The 11,485-nt window shown below is 47.6% G+C and overlaps 1 protein-coding gene and 1 pseudogene across 1 annotated transcript; both read right to left on the bottom strand.

The window, feature by feature from the left end:
• Window positions 1-541: 541 nt before the first annotated feature.
• LOC142831652 (large ribosomal subunit protein uL15-like) lies at window positions 542-2,386 on the bottom strand. Its single transcript, XM_075941855.1, has 3 exons — window positions 2,251-2,386; window positions 871-1,156; window positions 542-701 (listed from the first exon to the last, which is right to left on the bottom strand). Exons 1-3 carry the CDS (start codon window positions 2,384-2,386, stop codon window positions 542-544), a joined length of 582 nt encoding a protein of 193 aa, XP_075797970.1.
• Window positions 2,387-10,456: 8,070 nt separating this feature from the next.
• Window positions 10,457-11,293, bottom strand: LOC142831635 (myosin regulatory light chain 12B pseudogene; annotated as a pseudogene).
• Between the last annotated feature and the right edge of the window lie 192 nt (window positions 11,294-11,485).

Genomic DNA, 11,485 nt, shown 5'->3' with positions numbered 1-11,485 from the left:
GTACTGCTCTGGGGACCCTGGCCTGGGCTGTTTGGCCTAGACTAAGGGGTATTCTCTGGACTTCCAAATCCAGAGGGGACCGTGTGAACATAATGACACTTCTGATGGTGTGTGACGTTGCAATGACGAGATTGGGGCCCTCAGTCCATGGGCTTGGAATATTCTTCAACAATGGGACGTCTGCTGGGGTGGAGGGAACTGCTCAACCGTCACTGGAGGGCAGGAGCCTAAGCCACGGTTTTAACTACTAGAGGAAGAGCGCAGATGCTCTCAGGCTCTCCAGGTTTATGAGCCTTACCGCTGCCTAAGTGTGTGCCCCTGCGTTCCTCTTCTCCCCAGTCCACAGATCCCCCTGTAGATGTGGGTGAAGACCTGTTTCCACGCTGCGGTGGCACCAGCAGTGCAAAGACTGACCCATGGCAGTCCAGCGCAGAGTAACCGAGTTCACTGGGGATGGCTGAGTTTTCCTCTCATCCCATGTGAATGCCCATTTTTTTTTTTTTTGTAAATGCTAGCATTTAATTGGCCTCCCTGAGTGGCTTCAAGCCATCAGAACACAGGCTCCTCCAACACCCTTAATCTTCTCTTCAGCTCTTCTGCTGAAAAATTTGGCTTTCACGATGACAGGCTGCTTAGGGAGCTTTCTCTTCCCCAGAACGTTGTAGTAGCCCGATCGCACGACATCAGCAATGGGAGCAGCTCTTGTTCTTGGCAGCGTTGACCCGGGTCTGCTCACTGACCAGCGTCCACACAACTCCAGTCTTGTTCTTGGCAGCGTTGACCCGGGTCTGCTCACTGACCAGCGTCCACACAACTCCAGTCTTGTTCTTAGCAGCGTTGACCTGGGTCTGCTCACTGACCAGTGTCCACACAACTCCAGTCTTGTTCTTGGCAGCATTGACCTGGGTCTGCTCACTGACCAGCGTCCACAGTTTATCCAGGGTGGCAGTCGGGCAGAAGCTCTGGTTCTTTAAGTGGTAATGCCTCATCCCAACTTTCCCGAAGTAACCTGGATGATATTGGTCGAAGCTGATCCTGTGATGATGCATGCCTCCGGCGTTCCTGCGTCCTCCTGGATGCTTGCAGTGTTGACCGATGCGGCCATGGTTGTGGCTCACGTGGCCCCGGAGTTTCCGGATCTTCCTCAGTCTGGATGGTATGGCGGTGGCAGAAAGAGGGCAATGCCCATTTTATGTGGCTCTCTGTCCACATGCAGCAGAATTAATTCAGAGCAGTGGCTAGTCGTTAAGCGTAGAGGTGACTGCAGGTTCAGATAAACCAGAATCCAGGTGGAGGCACACCCCTTTAATCCCAGCACTCACAGCCAGAGGCAGGTGGATCTCCAGGAGTTTGAGGCCAGCCTGGTCTACAGAGAGTTCCAGGACAGTCAAGACCAAACAAAACACCCCAAAGAACCCAGACTCCAGGAAAATTTGTTCCTTGTTCTTAGTGGGGGTTGGGGAAGGGGGCATGCGGATCTCAGCACACACTGCCCCACCAGGGAAGGAGTTGGTTTTGCTGTTCTGGCACAAGGGAACAGCAACATGGAGGCTGGCTGCAAGATGGCCTTACTCAGGCCAGGGTTTGGAGGGCGAGTCTCATCCGCTGAGGCCAGTGTTCTCTCCGTGCTGTGTAAGCGGCTGTGGCCTGCCAGTGCTCAGTTCAGCCTCACACAGCACAGCCTCGTCCTCTGAGTCTGTGTCCTTCTTGGGAAATTGCAAATGATGGTAGGTCAAGGGCTTTCCGTCTCTTTTGGAGTGAAGACTGCCCTTCAGGTTTCTTTACCTTGTGACTTTATACAACATGGCCCATTTCTCATTCATGCTCACTCTGTGGGACTAAGACCAGAGCAGAAGAGGCGATTTCTACCCCCAGCAAGTCTCTGGACATGAACTTATCCAATTAAAAGGCAGGAAAAATTTAAACATTTAAAAATACTTTTAGAGCCGGGCGGTGGTGGTGCACGCCTTTAATCCCAGCACTCGGGAGGCAGAGGCAGGCGGATCTCTGAGTTCGAGGCCGGCCTGGGCTACATAAAGTTGCTCATTTTACACGTGAACCTAGGTCACTCACAATGTTAATAAATTCATCTAATCCCAAACATCTCCTCAGCTTCAAAACGCGCCCTTTCCCTATAGCAGTCGCTCTCATTCTCCCCATCCCTGGTAGCCACCAAACTCATTTAGTATTCAAAACAAAATAGTGGGTGCTGGCAAGATCTATCAGCAGGTGATGGTGCTACAAACCTACCTGGGTTTGATCCGGGATCCACCACAGGGCGGAAGAAGAGAATTGACTCCTGGAAGTTGTCTTCCAGGTACATGTCTCCACACACGGACCATGGCACACTTAAATCCCAGGGCTCAGGCGGCAGCTGGGCCAACATGGGCTCTAAAGAAACAAAACAAAACAAAAACCGGCGGTGGTGCACACCTTTAATCTCAGCACTCAGGAGGCAGAGGCAGGTGGATCTCTGAGTTTGAGGCCTGCCTGGTCTACAGAGCGAGTTCCAGGACAGCCAGGAAACCCTGTCTCGAAATACAAAACAAACAACACACACACACACACACACACACAACACTGTAATTGTATTAACTGAAATTCACACTTGTTGGTTGTGAGTTTGGTTTTTTTGAGTATGCACCATCAGATAGGAGTTAGTACTTCTTCAGTGTTCCCCAGTCTGTGTTGTTTTTCTGGTATATTTTTGTTATAGTTTTGCTTTTTGCAAAATGTTATGTAGAGTCATTTGAGTCTGGTGACTTTAGGTAGCATTTTGCCTCATTTTCTCTTAGGTATGAGGTGGTGGGCAGGACTAGCTCCATGCAACTCCTGATAGCATCAACAGAGGGCGCTGTGGGCCTACGATGCTTGTTTCTGGCGGGACGGAGGCTCCGCCTCCTTCCGGTCTCTGCTCTAGTCCCATAGGCCAGAGACGGGACTTGGGGCGGAGCCAAGAAAAATAGCCCGACTCTGGAAACGCATTGGCGCCCCGCGGTGGTAGGCGGGCTCTTCAGGAGGCTGCGGAAGTCCTCGCGCGTTCGAGTCCTGCCCCTTCCGGGTTTAGCCACGCCCTCTCAGCGCGCACACCTCGTGGCGTCTCGGAGGGTCGGGGGCGTTCCCGCCGGGAGGCTCTGCCGGCCCCGCCCACAGGCGGACGTGGGCGGCTCGAGACCGTTTTAGTCCAGCAGGTGGTGGTGCCGCGACTTCTCTTTACGCGTGACTTTCAATGTCCAGCCGAGAAATAGGTGACACACGTCTTCCTGCTAATTATGCCTGGAGCATTGTCACCTCAGGGTGTCCTCCATTGTTCCGCTGGAGCCAAGGCGGGGCGCCGCTGATGCCCGGTCGGCTGGACGAACCCGGACGCAGAGCGAGACGACGGTGCCGCTCTGGACTGGACTGTATTCTCTTGTGTAGGGACAATGGAGCGGAGCGCGAGTGACACCTTTAACATCTGTGCTTTTGCGGGTGGACGCTGGGATGTTAGGCAAGCTCTGCCCCTGCCCTTGCCCGTTTAGCCAACATCTGTTTTTACTTTTAGGCTTTATTATATCTATAATAGTTGCTTATTTTTATTTTATGTGTTTGAGTTTGCTCACATGTATGTATGTGCATGCTCCAAGTGCATGCACGGTGCCTGCAGTCCAGAGGAGGGCATCGGATCCCTTGGAACTGAAATTCAAGACCATTGTGAGCTTTCTGTGGGTGCTGAGAGCTGAACCTAGTCCTCTGCTTTTAATTGCTTGCCGAACCATCTCTTCCAGCTCCTGTTTCGTGTTTATTACATGTGAACACACCTAGTTTCAACACTTGGGTGGAAGCAGGGGGATCAGGAATTGATTATCCTCAGCCATGTAGTATGTTTCAGGCCAGCGTGGAATACATTAGACCCTGTGCCAAGAAACAGAGTGAGCCGGACAGTGATGGTGCATGCCTTTAGTCCCAGCACTCAGGAGGCAGAGGCAGGCCTGGTCTACAAGAGGTAGTTCTAGGACAGCTAGGGCTGTTACACACAGAGAAACCCTGTCTTAAAAAATTAAAAAACAAAAACAAAACAAGAAGGAAATAAGAGCTAATGCTACTTTTGTTATTAATTTTGTTTTTGCTTATCTATCATCTATCTATTCTCTCTCTCTCTCTCTCTCTCTCTCTCTCTCTCTCTCTCTCTCTCTCTCTCTCCATCTGTTTATTGAGACAGGGTTTCTCTGGGTAGCCCTGGCTGTCCTGGAACTCTGTAGACCAGGATGGGCTCAAACTCAGAGACTTCCTGCCTCTGCCAACCAAATGCTGCGATTAAAGGTATGCATCACCACCATCTTGTGAATGTTACTTTACCTTAATTAAATCCAGTTAATCAAATTAAATTGATTAAATAAATTTTAAAAATTACAATTATTTATTGTGCAGGCCTGGGAATGGAACTCAGGTCATCAGGCTTTCCAGCAGGTACTTTTACCACTGAGCTGTCTTACTCGCTCTACTTTATTTAGTTAAAAAATAGTTCTTTTTTCTTTTTCAATTTTGGTTTATCAAGACAGGTTTCTTTGTAGTTTTGGAGCCTGTCCTGGAACTAGCTATATAGACCAGGCTGGCCTCGAACTCACAGAGATCCACCTGTCTCTACCTTCTGAGTGCAGGGATTAAAGGTGTGCACCACCACTGCCTGGCCTTAAAAAACTTTTTTTGTGTGTGTGTGTCTATGTGTCTGTACATAAGTGCAGTACAGCGCCTTCCTGTCCTCTATCGCCACAGACAACCTCTTGAGCCTGCAATTCCCTAAGCTGGAAACTGAGGAATCATTTAGTAATAAGTCCATCTTCTTCCTAAAGGCTCCAGTGATATCAGTCAGGGGTTTTGCATTCTGTTTTGTGGGTTTGATGACACGTTTTGGTCACAAAGACATAATTAACACTCAGACATGCTACTGCCTACATACCCGTGGAGGGGTAAATGTCCCAGCAACTCTGAACAGCACACCCATCTTGTCCTTAACTGGCTCTGTCAGATTCATCTTCCCAGGCCTCTCTTCAGACATCTCTACAATGGGGTCGCTGAGATGCAGCTGTAACTGCAGGCTGGCTGGGTACCCATTCTGCTGCCTCTTAGCTTGTCCTGGCTATGACAGGTGTCTACTCCAAGGTCTCACTGAACAGCAAGCAGCTGGACCGGCCCTATACCTGCCCACCAGCATGAGTTTGTTAATTTTTATTGCTAAACACTAATTCTTTGTATGAATATTCCATAATTTATTTATCCATTTACTTGGAAGTGGACATCTAGATTGTTTCTAATTCATAGCTATTGTAAAATCATTTTTTGGAAAAAAATTGTTTATTTTATGTGTATGAATGCTCTTATCTGCATGTATGCCTGCATGCCAGAAGACGGCATCAGATCCCATCATAGGTGGCTGTGAGCCAGCCCATATGGTCGCTGGGAGTTGAACCTCTGGAACCTCTTGAACTGCTTAGCCATCTCTCGGGCTCTGTAAGTTCATTTTTACAGACACTGCCCCCTAAATACCCACAAGTAAGTGATAATTCAGATTTGTCCTAACTGTGATTGATGCCTTCTTTGGTGGCTGTTTCTTTGAGATCAGGGCTGGTTATTCTCAGTCCCTGGTTCCCTCACTGACCCTATTTTGAGTCTCCATTAGGAATAAGCCTCATGGGAAATGTGCTGTTTCTTCTGTAAGAGTGTTGTTAGGGATCACTGCATTGTCCCTTGTTGGCTTTATGATGTTCTCAAGAAAATTCCTGTTGAGGGCTGGAGAGATGGCTCAGAGGTTAAGAACACCAACTGTTCGTCCAGAGGTCCTGAGTTCAATTCCCAGCAACCACATGGTGGCTTACAGTCATCTATAATGAGGTCTGATGCCCTCTTCTGTCATGTAGGCAGACATGAAAACTAACACTGTATACATAATAAATAAATAAATATTAAAAAAATTCCTGTTGACTCTTAGTAGCAGGAATATTATCATTTCTTCCTAGCATGTGGTTTGATCTCATTTTAAAGACACTGAATTGGGCATGTGGTTACACACATGTTAGGATTTAAATATATAGCCTTACTCCCCCTTTTAGCCTTCCATATTGTGTTTTTTCCTGCTTCTCTTCTATGTGGTGCATTCTGCTATATGAATTAGTGCCAAGTTGTTTTTTGTTGTTGTTGTTGTTGTTTGTTTGTTTGTTTTCTAATACAGGGTTTCTCTGTGTAACATCCGTGGCTGTCCTGGAACTCGCTCTATAGACCAGACTGTCAGGCTGGTCTTGAACTCACAGAGATCCGCCTGCCTCTGTCTTCTGAATGCTGGGATTTAAGGCGTGTGCCACCACCACCCAGTGGCAACTGTTTTAGTGCTTTTCTGGTATAGAATGGCACATAATAAATATGTGTCCCTTGTGCCATGGTTAATGCCTCGGTTCCATAGATGTTTGAAGGATCATCTAGTGGTAGAGGCGGGCCTTTCCCTGGTCTTGACCTCTTCAGTAGTGACTCCCTGGCCCCAGATGGTGTGTAGAGCAGCCTCTCGGAGTCAGCCATCTGGCCATGGTGTCTTTAGCGGCAGACGTTGGTCCTGGCTTCACCCTGCCATCCTACGATCCCCCTGAACCCAAGCGTCTCTGCTTTCATCAGTGCTGTTGAATGTGTGACATTTGTCTTTTTCACAGGTACTTCTGCTTGCCTGCCTTGTCCTTTAGTCCTGGGTGGAGATGGGAGTCAGACCCCATTCTGCTTTATCCCTTCTCTTTTGTTGCCCTCATGAATTGCAGGTTTTTTCTGTTGATTGACAAGAACATGTGCTGATTGAGAGAAGAGGGTGGGACTGGGGGCTGTAGGCAAGGCTGGCACTGAATTTGGCAACTGTGCAAAGGAATGAACTCCTCAAATTGGCTCTCCTTCTACACACCCCTGCTGCTGAAAAAGGAACCAGGACTGACAGCTGCAACATTGTTTCTTGAATTATGTGCCCCAAATCAAGGCTAACTCCAGGGCACAGCCTAGCTGGTGGACGGACATTCTCAGAGTGGATGGAGACTGTGTACTCTTTGAAGAACAGAGGTTTTTTTTCAACAAGTGTCTCCTGGTAACATCTGCCTTGTGGTGTTGGTGATAATGTTCTGAAAATCGTGGCTGCATAAAGAATTGACAAAAATGTACTGTTCTTTTGTAAGAAGAGGAAATGTGCTAGGTGGTGGTGGTGCTCACCTTTAATCCCAGCACTCAGAGCAGAGGCAGTTGGATCTCCGTGAGTTCAAGGTCAGCCTGGTCTACAAGAGCTAGTTCTAGGACAGCTAGGACTGTTAAACAGATAAACCCTGTCTCAAAGAAAAAAAAAAGAAAAAGAAAAGGAAATGCCACCGAGGCTGGACAGGTAAGGTGTTCCTTGCCATCAAGGGAATGGCCCTGTGCTTTTTCTGTAAGACACTGAGATGACAGGTGGGAAGGAGTTGCAGCATTGACTGGTTCTAAGTCCTCACTGTATTTAACAGTGGAGCCATTTTTTTTTGTAATGTTAAACATCTCTCACAGCAGGTATTCAAATAGGCTGAATGAATATGTCAGGTTTTTATGGAAATAGTTCCCCTATTGGGCGGGAATTTGAATTCTTCTAAGATTGATAACCTATAATTACCAAGAAAAATGGAGTAGTCCTTTTAGTGAGTGCTTTTAGCCAGATGTGGTTCACACTTGTAATCTCAATACTCAGAGACTGAGGCAGGAGTGTGCTAGAAGTTTGAGGCGACTTGGACTACATAGTTTTAGACTGGTCTAGGATACAGTATGAGACCCCCCTCCCATCCATCCAATTTTATGTCTTCCTGTCAATTATGGAGCTCATAGAGATCCACCCTCTACCTCATGAGTGCCAGGATTAGAGGTATGCTCCACCACACGTGGCCAATGAGACTAATAATAATAATAATAATAATAATAAAAACCCAACTTGAATGAGATAGCTTAGTGAGTTAAAGTGTTGCATTAAACCCGATGACCTAAATTTAGCCCTCAGGGCTCGGGGAGAGGCGAGAACTGATTCACCAGAGTTGTCTACTGACCTCTACATTTGTGTCAGAGCATCCTGTACACATACAGAAAATAAAATACTAACAGATGCCAAAGATGGCCTTGGTGGCTGACACTTATAATCTCAGGACTTGGGTTTTGGAGACAGTAGGACTAGGAGTTATACAGTTTGAGACTAGCCTGGATACTTGAGACCCTGTCTCACCCCCTTCTACCCAGCCCCTCCCCCCTGGAATGTGCAACAGATGCAAACGCAGATGCTGCCCAAGTTAAGGTCTGACAATTTCCTGGATCCTTGAGGAATGTTCGAGCCTGACAGTCTACCAAGTCAGCTGCTCAAGATAGACCAAGCTACAGACATTGTGCCAGGGACCATACAGTTCTAGCGTGCGTCTTGCTGCATTGTGTGGCCTTTCCCATTGTTTCTATACCCTGCTTCTCATCCATTGTTCTGATCACTAGGTGTTAATTCTGTGTGCTGCATTCATGACCCGTGTTCTTTTTTCTTTTGTTTCTTTTTTCTTTTTCTTTTTTTTTGGTTTTTCGAGACAGAGTTTCTCTGTGGTTTTGGAGTCTGTCCTGGAACTAGCTCTTGTAGACCAGGCTGGTCTCGAACTCACAGAGATCTGTCTGCCTCTGCCTCCCAAGTGCTGGGATTAAAGGCGTGCGCCACCACCGCCCGGCTCTTTTGTTTCTTTTTAATTTTTTTACATCCTGACTGCTGTTTTTCCTCCCTTCTCTTTTCCTAGTCTCTCTCTCCCCACCTTCCCTCTGTACCCCCATTTATTCTTCCTCCTCTTCTCATCAGAAAAGGACAGGCCTCCCATGGATATCAACTAAACAGGGTTTCTCTATGTAGTCCTAACTGTCCTGAAATTCACTGTGTAGACCAGGCTGGCCTCATAGAAATCTACCTGCCTCTGCCTCCCAGGTACTGGGATTAAAGGAGCGTGCCACCATGCCTTTTTTTTTTAAGATTAATTTAAGAAAATGAAGATGATATGGACTAGAGAGATGGCTCAGAGGATAAGAGCACTGGCTGCTCTTCCAGAGGTCCTGAGTTCAATTCTCAGCAACCACATGGTGGCTCACAACCATCTGTAATGAGATCTGACCCTCTTCTGGCCTGCAGGCATACATGGAGGCAGAATGTTGTATACATAATAAATAAATAAATCTTAAAAAAAAACCCAAAAAATGAAGATGATGATTCTTTTTTTGTATGACAGGGTTTTTCTATGTAGCCCTGGCTATCCTGGAACTCACTCTGTAGACCAGCTAGCCTCAAACTCAGAGATCTTCTTCCCTCTGAGTGCTGGGATTAATGGCATGTGCCACAATGCCCAATTCATTTCTTTTATTATTTTTGATTATATGTCTCTGGTGGGAATGCACATGTCTGTGTGTGCCACAGGAGGTCAGAGGTGTTGGGTCCCCTGGAGCTGAAGTTACAGGTCACTTGATGTCACTTGATTTGCTGCTGGGAACTGAATTCAAGTCTTCTCAAGAGTAATAAGTACTCTTAGTCATTGAGCCCTAAAATGAGTTTTTACTTTATATGTTATTATTCTGTGTGTGCTGTGTCTGTGTGGGTTCTATGGTGTGTCCGTGGGGGTCAGAGGACAACTTTAGGAGTCTGTTCCCTCCTTCCGCTGTGGGATCTGGGCATTGAATTCAGGTTGTCAGGTTTTTTTGGCAAGTACCTTTCTTAACCTGCTGAACCTTCTCACTGACCCCCCTCTTACAGATTCTGAACCCCAAAGTGAGGCAGCCTAAGCCAAGAAGCCCCAGATCTGTAATCACAGATACAGACTTTGTATTTTGTCAGGTAACTTACCAAATGATTGCTAACAAATCACAGCCTCAAACTAGTTCACAGACTGTTTTCACAGATGAGTCCTTTTGGGGATCCATCCATTTGTTTTTGTTATCTCTGGCTGCTTTTGAAAAACTTTAACCTTTTGATCTCTGACCCTTTACAGGAGAGGCTGCTAATCCCTGTTCCAGGGCACTAGAAGTGGGACTTGAGTGACCCCAGAACATAGTAGCCTCACCTCACATTCTTTTTGTTGAGTTTTACATTTTTATTTTGTGTTAATGTGTGTACGTGGGTGGGCACGTTAGCGCTGTAGAGGTGAGAGGAGAGAGCGTGCAGGATCTGGTTCTCTCCTTCCACCATGTGGTTCTACGGTTGTCAGGCTCGGTGGCGTCTCGCTGGCCCTCGTATCATGTTCTTATTTATTTATTGTGGATGTTTGAGACAGGGTTTCTCTGTGTGACCCTAGCTGTCCTGGAACTCCCTCTGTAGACCAGGCTGGCCTCGTCAGCCAGCCTCCGCCACCCAAGTGTGGGATTAGAGGGGTGCACCACCAGCACCCGGCTCACACGCATCCTGTTCTTTTTTTTTTTTATATATATTTTCCTGGGCTTTCACATTGTTGATTTTTATTCGCATGGTATTTCCAACACAATTTACAGCATTGTCCCCATTTCCAGTCTGATTATACAAGTGCTAAATGACAGAAAAGTCTGAAATAAATACATTACAAAAGAGGCAAAGCTGTGAACTAAGTGGCATGCAGAAGGTCCTACAGGTGGGGGAAGGAGCTGAAAAGGAAGTGAGTAGGGTTACGTGACAGGAGCTCCCGCTGGAGTTCTTCAGTCGTCTTTGTCTTTTGCTCCGTGCTTGAGGATGCACGTGAACTCGATGTAGTTGAAATTGCCCTTCTTGTCAATGGGGGCCTCCCTGTAGAGCTCATCCACTTCCTCATCTGTGAAGCGGTCGCCCATGGTGGTCAGCAGCTCCCTCAGGTAGTCCTCCTGGATGGTGCCTGTTGCTTCCTCATCAAAGCAGGCGAAGGCGTGTCTGATGACATCCTCGGGATCTGTGCCATTCAACTTCTCTCCAAACATGGTGAGGAACATGGTGAAATTGATGGGGTCCGGGGCCTCATTCATCATGGCATCCAGGTAGGCATCGGTGGGATTCTTGCCTAGAGAAGCCAGCATGTCATGCAAGTCCTCCTTGTCGATGAAGCCATCCCGGTTCTGGTCGATCATGTTGAAGGCCTCTTTGAACTCTTGGATCTGGGACTGGTCAAACATGGCGAACACATTGGATGTTGCGCGCTGAGGGCGCTTCTTGGTGGTCTTGGTCTTGGCCTTTTTGCTGGACATGGTGGTGGTTTAAATCAGATCCGAGGACACACGCACGAGACGACCAGAACGGCTACTGCAACCGGCGGAGGGCTGCGGAGGGACCACGCATCCTGTTCTTAAGCACACTTCTCCCCTTTCCATGTCTGGAATGTCAGCCCGAGACTGTCAGGAGCAGGTGTACATGGGGACCGGCAGCCTGTGAAAACGGGGCTGAAATCGCCATGATCAAGGATTCTCAAAGGCTGAGCAGGCCCTGGAGGTTCTGAGTTTGGAGATAGTGGCAGTGGTGGGT

The sequence above is a fragment of the Microtus pennsylvanicus genome, chromosome 11, assembly GCF_037038515.1.
Source record: "Microtus pennsylvanicus isolate mMicPen1 chromosome 11, mMicPen1.hap1, whole genome shotgun sequence".
In the NCBI taxonomy this organism is placed as follows: domain Eukaryota; kingdom Metazoa; phylum Chordata; class Mammalia; order Rodentia; family Cricetidae; genus Microtus; species Microtus pennsylvanicus.
This window is presented reverse-complemented; position numbering and strand designations above follow the sequence as displayed.

Bases quoted from the DNA above. Each gene is read 5' to 3' on its own strand.
- LOC142831652 (XM_075941855.1), bottom strand. From the start codon at position 2,386: ATGTTGGCCCAGCTGCCGCCTGAGCCCTGGGATTTAAGTGTGCCATGG. The intron at 1,157-2,250 runs GTAGGTTTGTAG...CCACCGCCATAC, and splicing joins GGATCCCGGATCAAACCCAG to CATCCAGACTGAGGAAGATC. The intron at 702-870 runs GTGGACACTGGT...GCCAAGAACAAG, and splicing joins AAGAACAAGACTGGAGTTGT to AGCTGCTCCCATTGCTGATG.